At 34.8% G+C, this 27155-nt stretch overlaps 1 protein-coding gene across 1 annotated transcript; it reads right to left on the bottom strand.

Annotated features, from left to right (window-relative positions):
* On the bottom strand, window positions 1-27155 carry LOC107152258 (zinc finger protein OZF-like). Its single transcript, XM_015497778.2, is given in 7 exon segments — window positions 1-1316; window positions 1318-2545; window positions 3223-3301; window positions 9252-9378; window positions 25023-25094; window positions 25687-25868; window positions 26882-27155. Coding segments are annotated over 5 exon segments (1650 nt in total). The 5' UTR covers window positions 25083-25094; window positions 25687-25868; window positions 26882-27155; the 3' UTR covers window positions 1-1160.

The raw sequence follows: 27155 nt of genomic DNA, 5'->3' as shown, positions 1-27155 counted from the left end.
TTAAGCTACACAATTTATTGAGCCAGTTTCTTTAGAAATGATTAAATCATCTCCACATAATTTGAAGATTGATTACATTGCCTAAAAGGATTAAAAGAAATGTCACATTGTTTACCAAACAGTATCTCTTTGTTGTCTACAAACTATCATAAAATGTAATTCAATACATGATAGTGTTAACAATTCAGAAACATTCACTGTTATTTTGTAATAAAATTCTTTCACAATGTGAATAAAGTATTTCAAATATAATTGCAAAGTCTTCACAAAACACAGAATACACTGGCTACGGATGTGACTCAGTGGTAGAACATTTGCTTAGCATTCAAGAGCCCTGGGTTCAATCCTCATCACCACCACCACAAGAAAAAAGTCAAATTTAAAATTCTTATTAATGAGTATTTTTCCTTTGATATAATTACCTAGAGGAAAAATTACTTTTCTCCAGTTTTTGAGTATATATATTTAGTTTTTATTTGTAATAAACAAATTTTTTTTTTCAGGGATGAGCTATTTGCACTATGTTGATATCTGAGGGTTACTTTATTTCTATCACATCAACTAATGATGCCCAGTAAATTTTAAGAAACTGTTAAAAGTAATGCCATGTTTTCTATACTTATAGAAATTCTCTGATAATGCTCATTTCAGAAATATATGGAAAACAATGACTTTGCTGTATTTTTCTCATATGTCAACATTTTTCTCAATGTTAAACATTTTGCTGACATATTAGCTATGCATCTTGGACAGAGGGTTTTATGCAGATATTAACAAGAATTAGGTTTTGATAATGTATAATTTTTTCATTTGAATAAAGCTTTGACATATTCTTTACATTTATAGGGCTCAGGTACTATATCTATGGTGGTGATTTGTAAGGTGGGAGCTTCTCTTAAAAGTGTTGTCACATACTCTACGTTTGTAGGGTTTAATCCCTACTATAATGTTTGACATTTTTAAAATGCTGAACTTTGAATAAAAACTTTGCCACATTTTTTCTTCAATTGTAGGGCTTTGTTCCACTCTGAATTTTCTGGTGATCAATAAAGTATGATGTCACAATAAATGCTTTTTAACATTTATATTTGTAAGGATTCTCTCAAGTATGAATTCTCTGCTGCTTGGTAACACTTGAGGGATTACTTAACAATTTTGCCTCATTCCATGGCCTTTACATTTGTATGTTTTCTCTCCAGTGTGAATTTTTTGATGTACATTAAGACTTGAGGTTTGATTAAATGCTTTGCCACATTCTTTACATTTGTATGGTTTCTCTCCAGAATGAATTCTCTGGTGTACATTAAGACTTGAGTTTTGATTAAATGCTTTGCCACATTCTTTACATTTGTAGGGTTTTTCTCCAGTGTGAATTCTCTGGTGAACAGTAAGTTTTGAGTTTAGATAAAAAGCTTTGCCACATTCTTTACATTTGTACGGCTTTTCTCCAGTATGAAAACTCTGGTGTTGAGTAAGGTATGATCTTTCAATAAAAGCTTTGCCACATTCTTTACATTTGTATGGTTTTTCTCCAGTATGAATTCTCTGGTGAATAATAAGTTTTGAGATTTGAGTAAAAGCTTTGTCACATTCTTTACATTTGTATGGCTTTTCTCCCGTATGAATTCTCTGGTGAGCTATAAGGCTTGGCCTAACAGTAAAAGCTTTGCCACATTCTTTACATTTGTATGGCTTTTCTCCAGTATGAATTCTCTGGTGAGCTATAAGGCTTGTCTTAACAGTAAAAGCTTTGCCACATTCTTTACATTTGTATGGCTTTTCTCCAGTATGAATTCTCTGATGGCAGATAAGGTGTGACTTTTCATTAAAAGCTTTGCCACATTCTTCACATTTGTATGGCTTTTCTCTAGTATGAACTCTCTGGTGAGCAATAAGGCTTGGCCTAACAGTAAAAGCTTTGCCACATTCTTTACACTTGTAGGGCTTTTCTCCAGAATGATTCCTTTGGTGTTGAGTAAGGTGTGATTTTTGATGAAAGGCTTTCTCACATTCTTCACATTTGTATGGCTTCTCTCCAGTATGAATTCTACGGTGAACAATAAGGTTTGAGCTTCGATTAAAACTTTTGCCACATTCATTACATTTATAGAGCTTTTCTCTATTATAAATACTGTGGTGTTTAATAAGGGTTGAGTGATACTTAAGGACTTTGACACATTTCCTCCATTTGTATGGGCTCTCTCCACAGTGAATCATATGGTGTTTAGTAAGGGTTGAAGGTTGACTAAAACCTTTACCACATTCTTTACATATGTAGGGTTTGTCACTGCTATGATAAAGGATTGAGTAATCTTTAAATGGTTTTACACATTCTTTAAATTTGTAGGACTTCCCTCCAGTATGAATTTTCTGGTGTTCAGTAATGCTTGCAATTTTATTTAAAGCTCTTGAACGTCCCATACATTTGTCATTCTTTTCTTGAATATCAAAGCTTGGATAGATAAATTTTGACACTCGATTAAAAACTTTCTCACTTTTATTATCTTTGTAAAGCTTCTGTTTAAAATGATCACACTGATGTTTTCTAAGATTTAAAAAAATAAATTCGTATGAGTTTCACAGAATTTACATTTTTTAACACCAAAATAAATATACTGGTAATTAGTTACGGAAAAGACCTAGGTACACATCTTGAAAGATTTACCATAAATGTAGAAGTCTCTTCAAATATCTATATCTAAAATTTGATTAAGCAATAGGTAAGTACAACTCTTCTCACATTCATCAAAATTCTATGCTTTAGCACAGGTGGAATTGTTTTTTCATTGCAGCCTTTTTGTAAAGTAATGATCAGATTAATCAGTCAGAAATTTGTTTTCTAATATTTAATCTCTTGTCTAGAGAAATGTTTGAGTGAATGTTTAACTCAATGCTACGTTTCAAAATATTCCACTTACTAACTGAAGCATGGAATAGTCTCCATAGCAAAATTTCCAAATTTACTTAGAGGCAAGATATGATGTAAAAAATGCTATGAAAATGTATTTAAAGGCACACATAGGTCCTCAAAAGTTACTGACATGAATTAAGCAGTCTTCTGAGATGTTATGTTACTGATACCTGATGACAGTATAATTTTAATTTTAAATAATAGTCATGCATTTGTTATGTTCATTAAAATAATTTTTCTGACCTATATTCCCTCCCACAATTTTGCATTCTTTATTTAAAAGTAAATTTTCAATGTCATATTTTCCATACCTTTCCTTTTTCATATTTTGGAATAAATATTTTATTTCCTGCTCTGGTGCAAATTCTTGGGCTTGATGAGAACATATACCTGAAAGAAGTAAAAATAGCAAATTATTCCACTTACTGTGATGAATATAAAAATTTGCAAATATATAAAGTTTTATCAAGGTGAATATATAAATAAGAAATCAGTATAATCCAAGGCCATCATTAATCCAGAAGTATATGAACTCAATATGCTGAAAAAATTTATTTATGAGAACTTCCAAAACCATCTTGAGATTTCTTAGCACCACAGGTGAACACAACACTTAGACTTTAAGTAATGTTTCCACAACACCATCAAATCACATAGTCTCTCAGTTCAAACTGTTCAGATTCTACATGTGACTCAAACATTTCAGAAAGTGGTTTTCTCCCTTTTATCTTTGGGGGGTACTTTGGGATTGAACATAGGGGCATTTACCACTGAACTACACCCACAACCCTTTATATACCTGACCTATTTTTGTTTATTTGGTAAATTCCAAACATTGTCTAAAATGACTAGAGTGATCTATTTTAAGGGGTTTTTAAATGGAAAAATCTGAATGAAAATAACAGCACACAAACACACACACACGAAAAAGGGGAAAATTGACTCAAGCAAAGAAACAATATAAAACACTAGAAATTGAGAGTTAGTAAACTGAGAGTTGTTAATTATATAAAGAATGCCAATTAACCATTTAAAAGATCTTTAATGAACTAATTAAGAATAAAGAAAAGTGCCACTATTTTATATAAGAGACTTGGTATTCAAGGACTTTTGTATCCACCGCAAAGATCCAAAATCAATCTCCTGTGAATACTCTAAACAGCTGCATTAAATGCTAACTAAATACCAGGCCTGGGAATGTGGGTATAGTTCAGTGGTTAAGGAGTTTGCCTAACATTCTCAAGATCCTAGGTTCAATCCCCAGCACTGCAATAAATAAATAAATACCCCCCCAAAAAAATGAAAAAAAGTGAATAAAATTCAGAAAAAAATAATGACAAAAGGAGAAATTGTATACTAGAAATATTCCTTGAGAAATAATGTATACGACCTGTAATCCCAGCAGCTCAAAAGGCTGATGAAGGAGGATCACATGTTTAAAGCCACCCTCAGCAAAAGGGAGGCACTAAACAAATCACTGAGACCCTGTCAATAAATAAAATACAAAAAAGGGCTGAAGATGTGGCTCAGTGGCTGAGCGCCCCTGAGTTCAATCCCTGGTACACCGCACCCCCACCCTGAAAATAAATAATGTCTGAGAAATTAGAAATATAGGGAGGAAAATACATCAAATGTTACAAACTCAATTCAAAGACTCAAGGTAAAGCAATTATAATTAAAGCATTAAAACTCAAGAGAACTTTTTTGAGCAGACCAAGAAAAAAAGAGAGGTGTCATCTATAAAGATATTTTTATATGGTTAATAGGTGACTTCTTAATTGAAGCCTAGGAAGGAATTGGAGCATACAGTCATGTGTTAAAAGAAAAAATATCAACCTAGAAGACTATATCAACAAATCCTATTCTTCAAACGTAATGAAAAATATAGGCTTTCAAGATATGCAAGATATGCTCAAAAATATCCTCACTTTTAGACCTATCCTACAAGACTTACTAAACTGAATCTTTCCAATAAAATAAAGCTGCATAGCTACAAAAGTCACTAAAATATGAAAGCTTTTGAGGAAAAACAAAATACACACAAACATAAACTCCATTTTACTATCATGGTGGCCCATAAAACATTTAATTCTGCTATAGAATATAAAAGACTAAAGCATAAATATTATCATAAATCGCTGTTAATGGGTATAAGGTATAAAATCAGCTGTGATATCAATAATAAAACATTAATAAGACGTGTAAAGACACAGATTTTTATAAGGAACTGAAGTTCAATTTAAAATACAGTGTTAACTAAGTACTTTTATATAATTCCAAGTAGTAACAAAATAGATATAGAAGATATAAAAGGAAATAGGGAGGAATCAAAACATGTCACTATAAAAATTTATAAACCACAAATTAAAGCAGTTTTTTAAAAGTAGAAAAAATTTAAGAAAAAAAAATCTAACAAAGTTATAGTACAAAGTTCCTGCTAGTCAGTAATTTAAGTACAAATGCACTATTATCAAACACCACTCAGAACACATGACTAATAAGATTAAAACTAAAAATACATAACTATATCATATCTAAACCTACAGGATATTCTCCTTACATCTAAGGTCACAAAAAAGACTAAAATAAAAGTATGAAATGGATATTACATTTAAAAGTGTAAAGATGACAAAATTTATTAAATAAGAGATTATAAGAGACAAAGAATATTGTATAAAGATGAAAGTGGCCCTTCTCTGAAATAAAACAGTAATAAATACATGTGAAACTCAAATCACACTTCCCAAATATAGATGGCAAACACTAGAGAATTCAACACCATAGAAAGCAACACAGTAATAGTAGAGGACATCAACCCCCAATTAATGCAAAGGAAGAAAAAAGCATTGGGAATATACTCAGGTATTAGAAAACTTCAAAAAATATTATGAACCAACTAGATTTAGAGATTCATTCTTCTCAATAGTTCATGGAATATTATCTCCAAGAGACTTGGTAAAAAAAATCACAAATGTTAATCATTATTAAAATATTGAAATTGCTTTGTAACATAATGTAGTTAGTTGGAAATCAAAAGTAGAAGTAATATCCAATAATTCACCAATGGTTGAAAGCCAGATTCAGCAACTAGGGAGACCATGTCTCAAACAAAATCAAGGGCTGGGGATGTGACTAAGTGGATAAGTATCCCTGGATTCAATCCTGGTACAAAAAGAAAGTGCCTTTACCTCCCAAAGAGTTCTAAAGAAAGTCCATGTATTACCTATCAGATATTCAATATAACTTTTTGGAGAAAAAAAATGTTATTTTAAAAATTTTTTGAAGTATCCAGGGTATATAAACAACTAAATCATATTCAAAATAAAACAAATACTTTCTGATATAAAAATAATAAAAGGTTGGGCTGGGGTTGTGGCTCAGTGGTAGAGCTCTTGCCTAGCACATGCAAGCCTGGGTTCTATCCTCAGCACCACGTAAATAAATAAATAAATAAATAAAATAAAGGTATTGTGTTCAACTACAATTAAAATAAATAAATTAATTAAATAAAATAATAAAAGGTACAATATCCAATAGTTTTATGTTAAAATGAAGTTAGACAAATTGACATATGTAACAAAACTGACAGTGTAGCAATTGGCCCTTGATTTGATGGTCAAATCAAGACATATTTACACATCTGTGCTCATTACAACATAATTCTATAGAGCCAAATATGTAACACAAATGAAATATCCTTTCCTATGAGTGGATGAAGGAAATTTGAAGTAAACTATGAAACGTTTTTCAACTTTACAAATAAGAAATTTTATAACACCTATAATGATTAATCTTTATGATATTATGTGAACTGAAAGAAGTCATTAACAAATAGACAAATACCATGTGATTCTACTTATGAGATATCTAAAATAATCAAACATACAGGCCAGAAGAAATGGTGTTTGGGATGGAAGGGTGAGAGACAAATTCTTTTAATGAGAATTGAATTTTACTTTTATTTGATATAAGCTTTCCAGAAATATGTTACCAAATAATTTGAAACAACACTACTGAACAGTATATTTAAAATATGTAAGACAGTAAGTTTAAGTGAAAGTAAGTAAATGGTTTTGATCACAATTAAAATTTGAAAAAAATATAAAAGATAAACAGAATTGTAACATTCTTTGTGAGCTACCTTTAAAATGCTAAAGTCTTGGGGCTAGGGTTATGGCTCAGTGGTAGCACACTTATCTGGTATGTGTGAGGCACTGGGTTTGATCCTCAGTACCACATAAAAATAAATAAATACAGGTATTGTGTCCATCAACAACTAAAAAAAAATTAAAAATAAAACAAAATGCTAAAATCTTGCTCCAAGACAAGAGAATAGATTCACCTACACATAGATGATGAATATGCTAATAATTCTAGCTACTTGGAAGGCTATGGCAGGGAAATGCAAATATAAAATGACTTAGCAAGGGCTGGGGTTGTGGCTCAGTGGTAGAACACTTGCCTAGCACATGCAAGGCCTTGGGTTCCATCCTCAGCACCACATATAAATAAATAAAATAAAGGTATTGTTTCCAACTACAACTAAAAACTAAATATTAAAAAAAATGACTTAGCAAAAACCTGATTCAAAATAAAAGTAGAATTGTGGTTGGGGATGTAGCTCAGTATTATAGCACTTCTGAGTTCAATCCCGGGGGGGGGGGGGATATATATATATAATATATTCATATAATATTAAATATTCATATAATTCATCTAAATTTTATTATATAAATGTACATAATATATGATAAAATTAATTGCAAAATACTATAATTAATATATAAAATACATATAAATTATATAAACACACACATAAAATTTAGATGAATTATATGAATAATCACCTAAGCAGAGTAAACAATCAAGATACTAAAGCTGGCAATACAACTCAGTTGGTTGCAAAAGACCCTGGGTTCAATCCTCAGTGGCATAAAAGAAAAAAAAGAGACTATACACAAGTCATAAACAAAACTGGGGTAATATTTATACAAGCATGTAAAAGCATATGTAATTCAATTGAAAATTAAATGGTTCATACATATTTTAATTTTGACTAATATTGTCCTAAAATGTGAAGTCATAAAAATTTTTATCCAATTATAACTTATATGTGTAAAATGAAAACAATATTCACTGATGTGAGAAAATCTATGGCACAATACTGAAGCTACTCTAAACAGTGAAACTCAAAAAGAGACACAAAAATGAGAGAAAATTTAACTCAAAAAATTTTGAATGACTCTTATTTAAGAATCATTATTTAAACCACAATTTTCAGCTGTAATTATATAGCCACTAAGAGCAAGCATTGTGACTGATTCATATCCATTACATGGCAGAAAAATTTCCCAGAAAATCCAGGATAAGCTTTCATACAAAGCTTTGATGAGAAAATTTGAAAGAATAAATATTTAAATCAGAGAACCTGTTCTTTGATTTTAATACATTGAGGTTGTTTAAGCTAGAGGTAGGCACAAATGTGTGCATATTTTCAAGATCGATAAATGTCTGTCAACTTATGCACACCCTCACAGGCACTGGGGAGACGGTTGTTAATTTGAAAGTAGGGAGATGACTGGAGAAAAAGAAAGAGCTTATAGAATTAGAAAGCATGATAAACAGGACAAGCTATGCTCTTCAATGATTGCAACAGAAATAAACTTAGGTTTGAAAAAGCATTCTATTGATTTATAGCTTCTCAATTGACATTTCAAAATGTGACTTCATCTTTGACATTTAGACCTCTTCTATGTGTCCTTTGCTTCATTGATTTCTACTCACTTTGATATGGCTACTGTAGCTTTTCTCTTTAAATTCCAAGGTTATTTCTTTTGGGACAGAAAGATGACTAAGGATGACTTAGAACAAGATGTGTTTATTGGAAAATGGAATATGACTCATTGTGGTACTGTTGTTGTAACTACTATTGTTTCTTAATAGAAACAATATTAATGCTGTACTCATTAGAATATATGTGTGTATGTATGTATATATATATATATATATATATCATAGAAGATTCTAGACAATTGTTATTCCAAATGTTTTTTTTTCCTGGCAGAATCATTCAAATACTTTAGAAATATTTTCAATCTTCTGATTGTGAGCACTATTTTGAACTATCAAAAGTAAAAAGAATAATAAAAAAGATAGGTTAAATATAAAAACAAATACCTTTAACATTTTATTTTCTACTCAAAAAAGCCCAATCTTCATCCTAAAAACAAGAATCTATAACATTTTCATGCAGAACAGAAGCTTCCAAGAAATATTCTACAAAGGAAGAAAAGTAAATATTGACAATGAATTAGGAATTCTAAAGGAAATTTATGCTCACCCAAAAATACCAGGTTTCTATAGATCTCTAACATCACATCTCTATATAAAGTCTGCTGAGCAGAATCCAGGCATTCCCATTCCTCTTCAGAGAAATCAATGAACACATCCCTGAATGTCAAGGGTTCCTGAAATAAAAATGAGTAAATAAATATCACATCAACCATATGATCACTGACACAGTTTTTAACTTGACACAAATTGTAATGAGAGTTAGAACTGGCTTTCACATAGGGGAGTGAACTCAATCATTCAATATGACATTTTTTAATATAGTAATGTTCTCTAACATATTATCTAAGTTTGAAGAAAGAGAATGTCTCAAGAGAGAGAATGACATAAGTCCAAAATAAGCAAACAACAACAACAAAAATCAGTGTACATACTACACTTTCATGAAATAAAATGTAAAATTAAGAAAAGAAACAGAATATATATTTTAATTGCTTATGTTTTTAAGAGAAATTATGTATACTTTTCAGATAAGAATCTTACAGTGAGTTAGAAGAGTGATTCTCAATTTTAATGGGTGCAACCATGTATTGGAGAATTTACTAAAGGACAGACAGTGATTCTGTATTTCTAAGATGTGGTTTGGGTTTGAGTAAGTAGCAAGCTCTCTAGTGATGCAAATGCCAATGGTCCAAAGGAAGCTGATGAATAGTAATGAGGTGGAACACTAAAGGAAAAATTCTCTGATGAATTTGCATTCAAATATTTAAGGCTTATATACATTTTATTATTATGGCAAATTGCAATAAGAATTTTCTCTCCCTTAAAAATATAGATATCTCTCCAAGAGTTTTTTGTATCTTAATGAATAAATCTCAAAATAATCTATGAAGGCAGTAATAGTTTTTATCTTTTAGGACATTTTGTCAAATCTCCAGTATATGGTAGCACCTGGGTTTTGCCCAAGTTTATCTGAACTATTATTCATTAAACAAAAAAATAAATAGACTATAAAGGTCAAAATAAACTATAGAATTAAAAGAAATTTCAGAGTAGGATGGTCAGTTATTTTAACTGAGAAGGGAAATGGATACATATTAAGAAGGCAGTAAAATCAAGAAGAATGAAATTATTCATTTGCAGGTAAATGGATGGAAGTAGAGAATACCATGCTAAGTGACATAAGCCAATCCCCCAAAACCAAAAGCCAAATATTTTCTCTGATAAGTAGGGGCGGAGTGGAGGGAAGAATGAAGGAACTTTGGATTGTGCCGAGGGGAGTCAGGGGAGGTGTGGGGCTGTAGGGAAGGGAAGGATGATAGGATGAGACAGACATTACTACCCTATATACACATGTACGATTACACTACTGGTGTTCCTCTACACCATGTACAGCCCAGAGGAATGATAAATCATACTTCTTTCTGTACAATGTGTCAAAATCATTCTACTGTCATGTATAGCTAATTAGAACTAATGAAAAAAAGCAGCAAAATCAAATGATATTTTATATTTTAGCACACACATTAAAAATGGCAGCTTTCATATATTAAATTTTTTCATGTAAATAAAAAATAAATTTAATTGTATCAAACTTATAAATAAATTTAGGGTTGATGCTTTGCTTTTTAATCACATGATTGAGATACATGCAATAAAGAATAGAAAGAAAAGAGAGTTTCTGAGACTTGTATTTTCAATGGTAGGTTTTCTTTCATCCATCATTTTTGAGCTATATTTAAGAATTTTAAAGCACTTGGAAATTGTTTCTTTTACTGAAAATGTAGGGAGGATGTTATGTGTATGTCTTTGAATTCGAAGTGGAATAAAATGAAAACATACAGAACTAGTGTTTGCTTCAGAACCTCCAGTAATAAGGCTGATATCTCTGGTAAACAAAAACTAAGAGTTTACATTCCCCAAAGCAAGCCACAAGCAAAGAGAAATTACAAAGAAAGAAGAATATGTATCAAATATGATGATTTATATAGATTATTCTTAAAAATTCTGAAAAGATACTCAATAATAAAAAGAATCAATTATCTTTATTGGGAAAGAATCTGGTAGATATATATGGTATAAAAATATCAATGTAAATAAAAGGACACAAAGTCACTGCTGTGATATCACTTGCAAAACAAAACAAAATAAAAAGCAAAGCACAAAGTCAACCTACTCCTGATCAGACAATCATTTCATATACTTCTATGCTCAGTAAGTGCTAATAGTGTAGTTCAAAAGTTTCTTTAATAGTCTAGAGGATATGTCTCTTCTAATTATTCTTTATTTCGAGGACTTTCTAAATTACTATGGGCAATGAATATTATCTGATTTTAATGTACATTTTATTCATTCTTGTGTACTTAAAGTTGATAGAGTGTCCAGCTGGAATGTAAAGGAAGCATGGTTTTCTTCTTTAGCAATATCTAATGACCCACCAACACCCCCAATGGAAATCTAGGGTAGTAGATTTATTTGTCAAAAATTAAATATATTCAATGCTGAAGGTCATGAATTCACCATATGAGTAAGACTAAAGTGTAAGAGTGGAGGCAAGTCTCTGGATGTAGGGAATGTATCATTTCAAGAGCTAAAATTAACTACTGTGAGAAGAAAAAGAAATTAAGTAGCTAAAACATGTTAAACACAAATATGAATTATAGTGATGGGAGTTTATAAGTTTTATATACAAGGTATTTGGGGAATAAAACTCAATGTAGGCCTTGATCTGGGAAACATAACTGAAAACCAACTACATTCTGAGTCTTCCCCCTTCTCTTGGCTTCTTTGTCAGGAGTGATTATCTATGACTCAAACCCACATCTTGAAAATCTGCCTCTAATGCTATCAGAACATATGAATATTCAAGGACCTCTTTGCAGGTTTAAGATAAGTTTTTGCTTGAAGTCACTGAGCTCAGGTTTCTCTGCTTCCCAATTTTATTCACACAATTTTAATCAGTAAGTATGCACCATGAATTGAGTAAAAATACTCAAACTTGATGAGTTTTTGTTGATGTTGTTTTGTACTAGGGATTGCATTCAGGCAATTTCATGATCTACCACTAGGCTACATCCCTAGCACTTATTTCATTTGAAGACAGGAATTTGCTATTTCCAGTAATAAGGCTAATATCTCTGATCCTTACAACTACAGACTTGAGTTACATAATTTGATAGAACTACTATGGAACAAAGAAACACACTTTACTTAGGTATACCAACTTCTTGTAAAATATATAACTTGGGAAAGTGACAATAGAAAACATGTACAGAGGGCTAGGGATGTGGCTCAAGTGGTAGAGTGCTCGCCTAGCATGTGTGAGGCCCTGGGTTCAATTCTCAGCACCACATAAAAATAAAATGAAGATATTGTGTCCACCTAAAACGAAAAAATAAATATTAAAAAAAAAGAAAACATGTACAGAGCATGGAAAACGGGTCACATAGGCAATCCTAGGAAATAACTAAAGATATTCCCTCCAATTTTTGTGTTCTCCTCAGCAGCAAATAGCCCCTTCTCATCATGACTTACATGATCCCCCTATTTTAACTATGGTGATTCAGACACTCACTTTCAAAGTCCCACGTTTTTCCACAAAAAAAAAAAAAAAAAAAAAAAAAATTAGTTGGGCTGGGGATATAGCTCAGTTGGTACAGTGCTTGCCTCACATGCATAAGGCCCTGGGTTCAATCCCCAGCACTACAAAAACAAAACAAAAAACAAAAACCCTTAGTTGAACACTTTCACATTCAGTGATCAGAAAAAAAATTTGGTTAACCAAACTTAGCTTAAGTTTTTCCTCTATGTACAAACCTTGGAACATTGAACCATCTCATGTCAGCCTAAACCAACATACACACCATTTTTCTAAAAACTCATAAGTATAGACTGGCTTCAGGGTAAAGGATTCTTTCATTTTTATTTTATTTTATTTTTGTAGTAATGGGGCATTCTACAATGAGGTACATCCCTGGCCTTTTCAATTTGTTATTTTTGCTTTTGAGACAGAATCTCACTAAGTTGCTCACACTAACATACATCTTGTGAACTTTCTGCCTCAACCTCTGAGTAGTTGTGATTACTAGCATGTGCTAGTGTGCCCAGCTGGATCTGAAGGTTCTGCCCTCCATTTATCCATTCCTCTTTCACCTTCTTTACATTTTATTTGCTCTTCCCTATGAAAGCAAGCCCTTCACAGCCTAACTTTGAGATGCATCTAGATCTTATATTTGGTGCTTTCCAACTATTGCAATATTAGGAAAAATGTCACTTATTACCTATATCTGTATTTGTCTAATCTAACAGTCTAAAAGTAGCCCCACAACAATAAAAATTATACCCACAGATAGATCATCACTCTCTCCATCATATCCCAATTACAAACATCTCTGCCTCTTGATCCCCAGTTTTCTAATGCCCTGTACCTTCTCTCAGATTAAGGGCTTCTTTCATGAATGGTGGTAGCAGAGGGTTAATACCTCCAGGGAGACTCCTCATTAAGAACTATCTTAGCCATTCATGATATTCTTTTACAGGCTCAAAAATTGACCTTAAATTGCATATGATTTTTTTCCTGAAGTTTGCCTATATCTGTCCTCTTAGGAATAATTCTTCTATCTTTCAAATGTGACTGATAAAATACATTTCATAGATAAGGAGAAAGTGAGGCGGAAATGGGACATTCTCCAATCCCCCTCTTACTTGCTTAAATACTGTATGACCATCCCCACCATGAGGCTCTGCAGTATTCCTTCCCATCTGCATATAGTGAGTTTTCCCTTGGAGGCTGCTGCACAAATTCTCTGGGATGGTTTTCCTAGTTCTGTGGGATAGTTTATTCTCCATTTACAATTCTGAGAATTTATCATCTTTCCTCCCTGAATGACACCTACTTTTTCTCCTCATCTGAAAGAAGATAAGAATCATCTCTGCCTTTCTCTTCAATTCCAGAAACTACATGATTGACCAATAATGTGTTTCTGGGAAGCTGATCTTGGGTCAACTTCATGCAATTCTGAAAACCAAGACAAGTCAAAGACATGGCAGAGACTGAAGATACATCACACTCTAAAGTTCCCTAAGGGGGCCCTAAACTTGCTATCTATGCTTACAGAAGACAAATAGACAAGAGATTCAATTTTTTTTTTATTTTGGTACCAGGGATTGAATCCAGGTGTGCTTAACCACTGATCAATATTCCCCCAGCCCATTTTTATTTTTATTCTCAAACTTGTGATCCTCCTGAGCTGCCAAGATTATAGACACACACACTACCACACCTGGCATTAGGAACAAACATTTTTTAATAGAGGCCGAGTCAGGTGATAATCCTGTTTTCCATATTTTTAAAAATTACATCCAAAATTCAGAGATAAAAAGTGAATTAAAATGCAGTGTTATTTGAAATGTACTACAATCAAACATACTACAGAATATAGTGAATTGGGTGAGTAAAGACAACATTTAGGAAAATCATGCTTACCATACATTTGGAAAACACTAAAAAATGTGTGACATCTGGGGAGGAAAAAATGACTGAAAACACCATAGGCCACAACTACTCCAAAATATATCAATCAGAATTCTCCTGTCATGATCCTGTCTTTAACATCCACTTTGAAGGGGTGTGAGCAAGGAGGTACAGAGAGGGCTTCAGGACAGACTGACATCACCAATCTGGCACCGCACAAAAAAAATGCAGAATCCTGATTGTCAGTCCCCATTATGTGGGTCAGCAGACTGGGAGGCTGATGCAGGAGGATCACAAATTCAAAGATAGCCTCACCTCATTAGCAAGACCCTAAGCAAACTAGCGAGACACTGTCTCAAAATAGAAAGGACCAGTTGTTGAGTGCCACTGGATTTAATCTTTTGTACCAAAAAAGAAGATGAAAAAGATGGTGAAGAGGAAAATGTATATGTATAGTTTTATAACACTTCTTTCTAAATCAATTAAGAAGAAAAATGTACATTCATGTTGCATAGGTTCATATCTACTTTTACTGGGGCCCTGTGTTTTCTTGCTCTATACCTCTTGGAGCATTTAGAGTGACTATGAATTATTGACTATAAACCATCTAAGCAGCAGAAATTATTATTTGTTATACTAACTGTTCTAAGTTCTACTTGATATTTTGCTCTCAGCTTTGTAAAGTTATAGGAATGGGAGTTCAATACCTTTCTGCTATTGGTGTGTTTGGCAATTTTGATAACTTTACATACAGAAAATACTTTGAATATGTTTGCAATCTTCACCCTGTCATGATGTAAATCTCTCTAAAAATTGTATAATCTTCAATGTTGTATGCTGACTGACATATGGACAGGGTATGGTGACACATTCACCAGTAAACAAAACATAAAAAATGTGTAGTTCAGTGGTATAGCATTTACCTAGCATGCAGGAGGCCTTGGGTTTTATCTTCAATGTGTATTCCTACATATTTATGCACACAAAGATGATGAAGAAGACAGTATCCCATTAATGAGTCACATAATTATTTGTGAGCTTTGTGTGCTTTCCAAATGCTACAATGACCTTTGTAATGACAATTTATTTTTTTTTATTCTAAAATTATCATTGTAATTTTCATTAAGTAGCTAAAATGAATGCAAATTCTAAAAAACATGTCTGAAAAGAACTTGTACGACTGCTAATATATTATAAAACTTTGGCAGGGAGGTAAAACTTTGACAATGATATATCACATACATAATTTAATAGGTAATACTGAGAAATTATAAAAATGTATTAGTGACATTTTTGCTACAGTAGTAGTAGATACGTTCTTTTGAAAAGATTTGCTTTCCTATGTGCCAGATAATCCTAAATTTAAGTTTTTAATGTCATTAATTATAGCCTCAGAAACCATCATCTAAGCAGCAGGAATTATTATTTGTTATACTAACTGTTCTAAGTTCTACTTGATATTTTGCTCTCAGCTTTATAAAGTTATGGAAAGGGAGTTCAAAGTATGGTTTCAAGGTCACTGAACACTGCACAATAAGAAATTGGGAGACCGATTAATAGCCCTGGTGACAGCTTTCAGACAGGTTAGAAATGGATAACAGTCCAATATATGTGGACATAGTCAAATTAATTTTTTATCTACATATATGAAAATTTACTTTAGAGACCATTGAAGCAAAAAGTCACCGCCTTGGTCACAAGCCCAGGAACACAACCTTGGTTGGCTTTTCCATTCCTTCTCATTTTTCCCAACATTGCACACTTCATTTTTTATGACCTTGAAAATATCCACTTTGCAAACTCTGATATTTCTCATTTAGGGAGCGAACAAAACTACGACAGCAAGAGACGCAAAGAAGCTACAGAACTCCTAAATTTCACCATGTCAAAGACGTTGGTGGGAATCTAGGCAAATGCAATACTTACAGAAACAAACAAGACAAATCAGATACAAACACATTTACCCAGAAAAAAAAAAAGATGAAAGAAACGTGAGCCAGCAAATTCCCTGCTCTGAATCAAGTAGAAGTCAGAAATAATAAAGAAATCTGCCAATCTCCCAAAAGAAAAATAAGTCTGATCATGAAATTTCTGTCAGCATCAGCCCTCCTCTTTTTTTTCTTTAGAGAGAGAGAGAGACAGACAGACAGACAGATAGACAGACAGACAGAAATTTTAATATTTATTTTTTAGTTTTCAGCAGACACAACATCTTTGTTTGTATGTGGTGCTGAGGATCGAACCCGGGCCGCAGGCATGCCAGGCAAGCGCGCTACCGCTTGAGCCACATCCCCAGCCCAACCCTCCTCTTTTGTAAATCAGGTTTGCTCCCTGCAAATAATAAAAATATTCCCCTTAGTTTTAGAGCAAAATATTTCATAAGGAATAAGTATTGAGAAGTTGTTTAAAGGATAGAGGGACGACTTTCTCCAGTCACACCACAGTGACATTCTGAGAAAGCAGTAGTTAAGGAAAAGAAAATAAAAACACATTAATAGTTCATACTGAAGAATTTGCCTGACCAAGCTGTTATTGACAATAAGGTATTCACCATTCAATTGTGATTTCCAAATATGTGTACTACCTGTACAGCCAGTCACTACTTATCTGTGACACCTACCACTTTAGCATGCTTCAGTTTGGCCACATAGTCAATTTAACTTGAAAACAAGACAAAACAAACAAACAACCTTGGATTCTTACTGCTACTGAAGGAAATAATCACAAATATAACAGCTTAAAAAAATAGAAACTTGTTCTTTTACAGTCATGGATATTTTCATTATCGTGATACAGGATTAAATTAAAGTTCTAACAAAGTTACATTCTCTCTGGAGGCTCTAGAAGAGAATTGTTCCAGCTTCTGGTAACTGCTAATATTCCTTGTCTTGTGGTCACAAATGCTTCACTTGTTTTTATGTAGATGCAACCTTCAAAAGCATAAAGACAGATAAGCTATCTTTTTATAGAACATGGTGGTTTCCCAACAGGTTACAACCTTCAAACTCCACAGGATCTGGGCACCATAGCACCATAGATGGCAGATCCTCCAGTGAGTTTATCCTTTCACACAGTATTTGACAGAATTACAGAAAAGGAAATTTTGTGCACAGGAGAACGAAGAAAGAAGAGGGGACCCTGGGCTGGCAGAACTGAGCAGGACAGGTTGAAGAACTACAAAAGTGAGTAAGATGGATAAAGAGTGGCATCATACACTGTCTCCAAAATCCTGAAGGGACAAAATTCATAGATCACCAAACATAAGTAATCTCATTGGAATGAGTCAAATCCAAATGGAGAGTAGAGAGCCATGTCCAGATAGCAGGTCTTAGGAAACTTTCCCAATCCCATGGAACCTCAGTTTATCCCAATTAACACTCTAGTCATCCTTTGTGCATGTCCTTGGTCATCCCCTTACAATACATGTGCATGGTGCTTCTCTAATACTATGAGGAGGGAATCTACATATATCTGTTATCTCTGTTACTCAATATCTAAGATATTTCCCTGTAAATTTCTATGGATTCATATCTCTGAAGGCCACTTTTTTCATTTTAGATCAATGTATGCACAATGATCAAAGATAAAACATGAAGTCAGAGGAAATATTTGCAGAGTACATATGTAGCAAAAGGTTTATATTGCAGAATGAATGGGGTGCTGAATACATGTGGAAAAAAGACATACCAAAAGAGTATAAAGCACATTCAAAACATTTTTAAATGCACTTCACAAAGGAGGAAATATTCAACTGTCATGTAAATATACAAATAGGAGTATAAATCAATACTACTAAGACAAGTTAACACTAAAGTTAATACACTATTGAATACCCATTGGGAAGGAGAACATGAAATAAAAAGGCAGAAGATCTAATAAAATGTCTAAAAATTACAAATCTGTTAAGTGATTGGAATTGTCAGACACTTCTGTTGGCCATGCAAAATTGTAGAACCACTTTGAAGATTGGTTTGGTACTACCTTCATCAATTCTACTCTTTGACAAAATAGAAATGCACCCAGAAACTCTCAGAATGTTCCAGCAGGTAGCTGCCATTGCTGCCTTCACCACCAACTAGACTGCATCTGCCACCATCTTCCACAGTCCAGGTCCCCTAAATCAGGACCCTGGTACCTGAGATTCCTACAAGCCTGTTCCCAGTCCCACAACAACGTCAGAGAAATGCAGAGAGAACGTGGCATAGTTGAGAGTCAAGAATCAGAAAAAGGAGAAGATGGATGAAAGGGCAAACTGGAAAAAGCAGCAGAAAGGGTGGTGAAGGAGGAGGAGAAAGCATTTGAGGAAGAAGAAATGAGTGAGGATGTACAGGATGCAGACTATGAGAAAAAAGTGGATCCTAAGTGGGAAAGGACATAAAATGTTGTGACAGCATGACACTTATGCCACTGGCCTAATATTTGAAAATTTCTAAGGACCAGGAGTTGGTGGTATAATTAGATAAGTGTAACCACACACTTGACTCCCTGCCACACACCAGAGATGCATACTCTTTTTTCACCCCAATTCTTGTTATTTCTTTCTTTCCAGACACTACTCATCCAGCTTAAATTTGCTGTTGATCCACTTTGTGAGCTGTTTTAACTGAGCACCCCAGCTAGTCTCCAGTAATCCATATCCACTCTTTGTTTTCTTCACCCACCCCACCAATTCTTATCCTCAGGTAGCCTCTCTTAACTGCCCTTTTAATGGCCCAACCTGACATCCTGAGCTATCCCTCTTGTTTCTGATCCCTGGATCACCCTCAGATTTGCTCCACCAACAAATCATCAAGCAAGATTGTAGTCAGGTTTGGTTTCCTAGACAATAAACTGACAATAAACTGCCTTCTTGTACACTTTTTTTTTTTTATAATTAAGCAAATAAATGGTCTACTTCTGTTTTTTTGTTTTGTTTTGTTTTGTTTTAAAAAGAACTATTTGGAAAAGAAAAGTTGTTGTTACCACTAAGGAAACAGGAGTGCATAGTAAAAGCAAGAGGACATGAAGTTTCACTAATATTAATATTAATTAATATTAATATTTCATTTCTTAATATAAACAGTAGTTATATGGTATGTTTCCTTTGTAATAATTTATTGATATGTATAGTTTTGATGCTGGTCCAGTATTTGCCTTGATTAATAAGATCAAATTCATTAAATAAATATGGTGGGGAAGAGCAGAAATTAGAGACCTCAAAAGGGAACTAGAAAATACTTTGGGGTAATGGATATATTAATTCTGTAGATCACCGGGCTGTTTTTATGGATGTGTTCATGTTAAAAGATAAAAGTGTGCACCTTAAATATGTATAGGTAATTATACCAATAAACCTGAAAAATGTGTTATGTGTCTACATTAAGGTTAAAAAGAATCACACACTATAAAATGATAAATTTAAAAAGAAACTGAGAATTCGTTAGCTATCAGTTTTGATATTTTCAAAAAGGCAATTTTTGTGGGGTGGGTACCCGGAATTAAACTTAGGGGCACTCGACCACTGAGGTACATCCCCAGCCCTATTTTGTATTTTATTTAGAGACAGGGTCTCACTGAGTTGCTTAGAACCTCGTTTTTGCTGAGGCTAGCTTTGAACTCACAATCCTCCCGCCTCAGCCTCTCAAGCCACTGGGATTATAGGCATGTGCCACTGTTCCTGGCGAAAAAAGCAATTTTTATTTAAAAAAAAAAAAAAGAGTAAAGAAAAATGCTAAGCAAATGAGCAAAATTTAAAGATATTAAAAAGTGTCAGTAATGTCAGATGTTGCATTTAGAACACAAATAAATTGAAAGAGTTTTGGTAAATTTCACAAATAAAAACTGCATATTATTTATATATTATATAATCGTAACAATTATGCTTATATATAATGATGCCTCACTTAATGATGGGGATACATTCTGGATAATGCATCATAAGGTGATTCTGTCATTTTGCAAATGATACAGGGTATTGACACAGTCCAACTTGGTATAGACCACTACATACCTAAGTTATATTGTAGACATCAGTGTATGTGAAATTCCATTGATAAACACATTATGCCACATATGAATATAGGATATAACATTATAGCAATGAGTATGACCTCATAATGAGATGAATAATTATCCCTGTGGAACTAAAGAAAGAATCCTTAAGAAGATGCTGGCAATTTAGACCATAATAAAAGATAGAAACTGTACTGTAGTAAAGGAGAAAAATGACATCCTTTTCAAAGAAAGCTGATGGGAAAATGGGGTATCTGTGTGACAAAAGTGCCATTGCATCCTTTCCTAATATGACTTAAGAAATCATTTTTACTAGTAAGAAATACTTTAATATAAAAGAAAAATATAAAATATACCAAAGTTATTATAAGACAGGGATTTATACAGTTGATATACTGGTGGATGACTGTAATACCAGCTACTTAGAAGGAAAAAATAGAAGAATTGCAAGATCAAGGTCAGCCTGAGCAACTTAGTGAGATGCTTATTCAAAATAAACTTTAGAAAGAACTGTGAATGTGGTTGAGCACCATGACATACCTGCCTTCAATCTCCAAAATAAAATAATAATAATAACAATGAAAATACAGAAAGAAAGACAGTTATTTGTTTCCAAAGTTAAAGAAAATAATCTTTTGATTCCCAAACTGGAAAATATTAAAATAAAATGTGTACTTATGATATGATACCATTAAAGGGTAAAAACTGAAGTGAAAGACTGTGAGAAACTAATCACTTCACATATAACAAAACACTTTTAAAAGAAAGAAAGGAGCTGGGCATGGTGGTGCACACCTGTAATCCCAGTGGCTGGGGAGGCTAAGACAGGAGGATTGTGAGTTCAAAGCCAGCCTCAACGAAACTGAGGTACTAAGAAACTCAGTGAGACCCTATCTCTAAATAAAATACAAAACAGGGTGTGATGTGGCTCAGTGGTTGAGTGTCCCTGAGTTCAATCCTGAGAAGAAGAAGAAGAAGAAGGAGGAGGAAGAGGAGGAGGAGGAGACAGAAAGAGAGCTGAATAGCCACTTTATAAGGAGAAACATAATGTTTCAATAATCATGTTCAAAAATCATAAAATAGCTCAATATCTTTAGAAATCAGAAAAAAAGACGAAATAAAATCACATCTCTGAGACAAAATTAAACAGTATCAGTAAAAATATGGAGCAAAAAACTATGAACTAAAGAGGGAGTAAAAGTTGTTATTTCTTGAAAGAAACTGGCTATTAAAAATACACCATCGGGGCTGGGGTTGTGGCTCAGCAGTAGAGCACCTGCCTAGCATGTGCAGGGGCCCTGGGTTCAATCCTCAGCACCACATAAAAATGAATAAATAAATAAAGGTATTGTGTTCCACTACAACTAAAAAAATATATTAAAAGAAAATACATGATCATTGCCCAGCAGAAGCGTATGCTTATAAAAATTACTGTACATATGAACCATGATAACACTGAAGGGTACAGCTGCATTGGTCAAAGCACATGAAACCCAGGGCATGGAGAAGGGGCAATGGACATTGGGGAAGAGATACATAGTAAAAGGGGGAAAATGGTTTCCAGGACCTATTTTTATCAAACTGTTATCCACCTTGACAAATATTGTGAAACTCTCCATAGCTTTATATAGATGTCATATACATGTGATATATTACACGTAATATTTTACAGGCATACATGTTAAGAAAGAAATATATAGAATTTGAGAAAATAAAAAATATACATAAGGACATAAAAGACTCAATTATACACACCACTTATGTACATGATAAAACTCATCACTATCATGTAAAAGAGACATAGAAGTTACTTTGAAATAATAAGGAATCATAATTCAAACAAAAACCCATAGGGGGAATATGTATGTATGTAAAAATTTAATAGCAATTGAAAGGCCTACATAAATCTAAACACATCAAGAATAACATTACATGTAAATGGATGATATGGCCAAATGTAAAGGACTTTGGGGGCACAGTTCACTGGTGTAATGTGTTTATACATTATGGAAGGCACTGAAATCAAATTCCAGCACAACAGTAAAAGGTATATCTTATGGGAGTGCGATGTTGGGAATACAGAAGAATAGGAGGGTCTGACACTAAATGATTAAGAAAAGCTGGGGTAGGCTTGGGTCTTAGTCCAGCCTTAGGCAATATGCTTCAGAATTGGAACAGAATCACCAAGAGTCAATGTCACCCTGAGAAGAGGAAGATATATAACACCACATATATAACACCCTAACTCTAAATTTTCCAGTGGTTTATATCTTAATTTAGCTAGTGCTAAAGAAGGATCTACACATTCATAAGTACTAAGAACACAGAAAAAGTGATGGTTTTTTATGTTCAAGTAAGTGCGACTGTGGGCTTCAATCCCTGGGATCAGGAGCAAAAAGTTAAATCTTGAAGGACTAGGCTTCTGCCTAGAAGAGATTTGCTAGGGTAATCTGCCAACTAATGTTGCTGACAGTTGAGCTACTCTCTAGCCTGCATCAGAGTTAAAATGAGAAAAATACATTGTACCAATTGGAGTCTTTATGAGTGTTTAGCACTTAATGAGTTCCAATCTATAGCTTGTTCCTGTAAAAATTTCAGAACTGCCAATATTTTTATGGAAGGAAAGTTTTCCTTTACCAAGTGTCTCAAGGTACTGGGTTCAAACCTTAGCATCACAAGAAAAGGCAAATGTTAAATGGGGATGATGTTGAAAATAAAACAGAATATTAAAATTCCAGACATAATAAAAAGCTATTCATGTTATGAGTGCCTCTTTGACAGTCATAAATGAGTTGAGAGACTTAGATACTTTAAGCAATTTTAAAAATTTCTATCTTCAATGAGTAGGAAAATCTGGGGTACACTTGGGCATTCACCCTGTCTTGAGCAAAGTACCATGTTTGGAACCAAATCCCCAACAGCCGGCATCAACCTCAATAAAGAGAAATGGGGGAGAAGTGATACAAAAGTATCTGAACCACTGAAAATATTGTGATTTTTTTATGGCCTTGAGAGTCTTTCCAAGTGCTTCAATGGCTGGGATCAAGGCAGACAAATAGCCAAATCTCAAAGGTGTCAGTTTATCTCTAAAAGAGATTTGCCAGCATATTTTGCCAACTGCTGTTGCTGGCAGATTAGCTTCTCTCTAGCTTGCATTGTGGGTTTAACAGGGGAAAATACAGCAAACCACTAATAGTCCGAGCAAACAGTCCTGAGCTCTGCTTCACCACTAACTTGCCCCAGTAATAACTCCAGGACTACCAAATTGCTTTTAGAAGGAGTTTGTTCATGCATCGAATGTCTCAACTTTAACATTGTTTTGTTCAAGTTACTATATTCTGAAGTTCCAAATTCTGGAAGCAAAGGTGACCGAGCATGTGCAAATCTTCATAGGTTGCAAACAAATGAATTTACATTGTTTTGCCAACAATTTTGTGGACTATGATCCCCACCAGTAGTACAAAAAAGGAGTTAGAAACCACAGAGCCCTGATTATTCCCAGAAAAGCTTTACAGAACATTTCTCCACTGGCTACTTGACATAAATTTGCATCAGGGATTTAATGCACCAATCAAATAGATTTCCTACAGCTTGGGCAGTGCTGTTAGAATATCTATTATAAAAATCTGAAAGAGTCAGGTGAGGTGGTGCACGTCTGTAATCCCAGTGGCTTGGGAGCCTGAGGCAGGAGAGTCATGAGTTTAAAGCCAGCTGCATCAACTTAGTGAGACTCTAAGCAACTTAGCAAGACCCTCTCTCAAAATAAAACATAGAAAGGGCTATGAATGTGACTCAGTAATTAAGTACCCCTGGGTTCAATTCCTAGTACCAAATCAAACCAAAATCTGAAAGATAATAGCTACTCGAGAGCCTATGAGTATATACAAATGTTGGTGACAATATAAATTTAATAAACATGTTTTTAAAAACATATTAAGGTTGTTCAAAAGCTCAAAATAAAAACAGGCCCCTACAAAGCACAGCTTCTCTCATGCAAGAACATAACCCATGGAGTTGGGTTTTCCCCTGTGGTTATCCCAGTCTTCTCCACAAAATCTGGGGAGATGCTGAGCTACTAGAACATTGAAGCCCACGTAGGGCTTCAGGAAGGGGCTGAAATGTACCATCCAATAATGGAACAGGACACCCAGGATCTCAAATGCTGACCTGAGTCCACTAGACTGCTCAGAGGGGCCTGAGAGCTTAGCTGCCACAGAGAAACCCTCAGGCTGTCAGATTCTGGATAGGACCACCAGGAATCCCCAGCCACAATTTCTACTTCCTGTCATTGCCAGTTGGGCTGGCTTCAAACTGCCTCCCTGCCCAGTCTCAAAATGCCAATGAATGAATACTCACCATTTCCTGGCTTTCAGGTTGCTCACTTGTGTAGCACAGAATCCTGGGTCTCCTGAGCATTGAGGAGGGTGTCTAGAAAAGAATTGAAAGAATGGAGGGATCCAGACACAAAGACTTAATCAGAATGTGGAAGCCAGTCCCCACTTCAATAGGCTGTATATGAATTGGAGAGTCTTCACCCAAGTGCCAGATTGGACAGGGCTTCGGGCCCCACTGAGCCTAGTTAGCTTAACTTCTGAGGGACAGTAGGTTGCATACAACTGGAGGGGACACAAATAGGCAGTCGATATGGTAATAAATGATTGGGTCAGAAAGATGGAGGCTGATTCAGGAGGAAATGAAATGCCAAAACCTCCAGAGCACTTTTCCCTCCTCTACCTGTTGCCAAGGTGGCCTTCCACCAGGGAATTGTTCCTCTCTGCAGGTAGTTATTGGAGTTGTTAATTAATGCCTCCGGGCCACTAGCTTCCTGTCTGGATCTTTCCACCTTTGGCCCACTTTCTGGTCATTGGTCTTAGTAAGCAGGATGCTGGGAGAAGAGGCCATGAGAACAAAAGGGGCAGGACACCACCACTTCCTCTGACACCCAGTTCTGGGACCCCTCCTCTGCAGAGTAGTCTATCTCTGTTCTATACTTTAAATAAAACTTGCTTTCCATGCTTACCTTGATTTCTGGGATGTTCAATTCTCACGTCTGGGAAAACGGATCTTGGCCCTGATAGATTCTTATTATGGGTATCACAACCCAGGAATGAATGAAATCAGAATGACAGGTTCTTGGCTGGTCCTTTTTGTTGTTGTTGCAAGATTAGGAAGTGGACATATGGATACTCTACTATTGAACCCCTATAGATAGACAGATAGAGAGAGAGATGGAGAATAAGTCCAAGGACATTTTCCCTAAATTTCTTTCATTTAAAATCCCAGGCCTTAGCCACTGTGAAGGAATACAAAAGGAACTGGCACCTGACACCCCACCAGCACACCCTAATGGGTCAGCTGACCCCAATACAATAAGCTCCAAGAAATGCCCTATTCACATTCCTGAACCACCCTAATTAATAAGGGGGACCCCAATACACTCCAGGAATTGACCTCTTGTCCCACCCTAAAGGAAGCATCTATAACTCAGACACTGGCTTTAGACCCTTGCCATTTTCTGCCTCCCCACATAAGCCATGCCAGGGTTCCACCAATTGACTCCACCTCTGAATACCTAAAAAAGAAAAGTCCCCTGATCCCGGGTTTGTTTCCCATCTCCCATCTTCCTCATATGTGCATCATTTGTGCTAACACACACACACTTTAAATTTTGGACAGGATCTCAAATTCTCCTGTGATGGCTTCTCAAGTAACTGATATTACAAGCATGCACCACTGCCCCTGGAATTCTTTTTTCTTTTGAGTTGCTGTGAATTGCACACAGTGCCTGGGATGGAGTTATTTTAAGGTAGTTTCCTCCCAATAGTGGGATGTAGCCCAGACAGTGGCGCATTTACATATTTCACTGGATATAAGGTCATATCCAGTTGAGAATACATATTTGTGTATATTATTCATGAATGGAAATGAAATGATGACAATTTAAATTTTTATTCAATTTTTCTGCTCTCTGATCTTATAGGAAAGCAGTTTGAGCTTTGAACATGTCAGCAATTCCCTGAGGTCAGAGATACACACACACACACACACACACACACACAATGTAAGACAAAAGTGTAATTTTATATTTTCTAGTATTCACATTAAAAATTAAAAAGAACGGCTGAAATCAACTGTAATAATTTAAACCCCTATATCCAGAATATTTTGATTGCTCAAGTCAAATGAGAGGCTCCCCCACTAATGCAGTGGCTCACAGAACGCGCAAAGTCTCTTCCAGGCTGCTGCTCCAACCCGAGGTCTCGGTCTCGCCGGCCTCGCCCCCAGCCGACTTCCTCCCGCCAGCCTCAGGATTCTGCAGTGGCTCTGGCCAGGTTGGGCGCGTCCCACGTAGCAAGGTCGCCAACTCTGCTCCAAGGGGTAATCCCACCAGTGCAGGGCTACCGGGGCAGCGGTGCTGGTGCAGCGGAGCTCAGGCCCTCCTGTGAGGACCGGAAATGCAGTTTAAGGTGACATTTTTCAGCCTGGCCC

This window comes from Marmota marmota, unplaced genomic scaffold, assembly GCF_001458135.2.
Source record: "Marmota marmota marmota unplaced genomic scaffold, marMar, whole genome shotgun sequence".
Taxonomy (NCBI): domain Eukaryota; kingdom Metazoa; phylum Chordata; class Mammalia; order Rodentia; family Sciuridae; genus Marmota; species Marmota marmota.
This window is presented reverse-complemented; position numbering and strand designations above follow the sequence as displayed.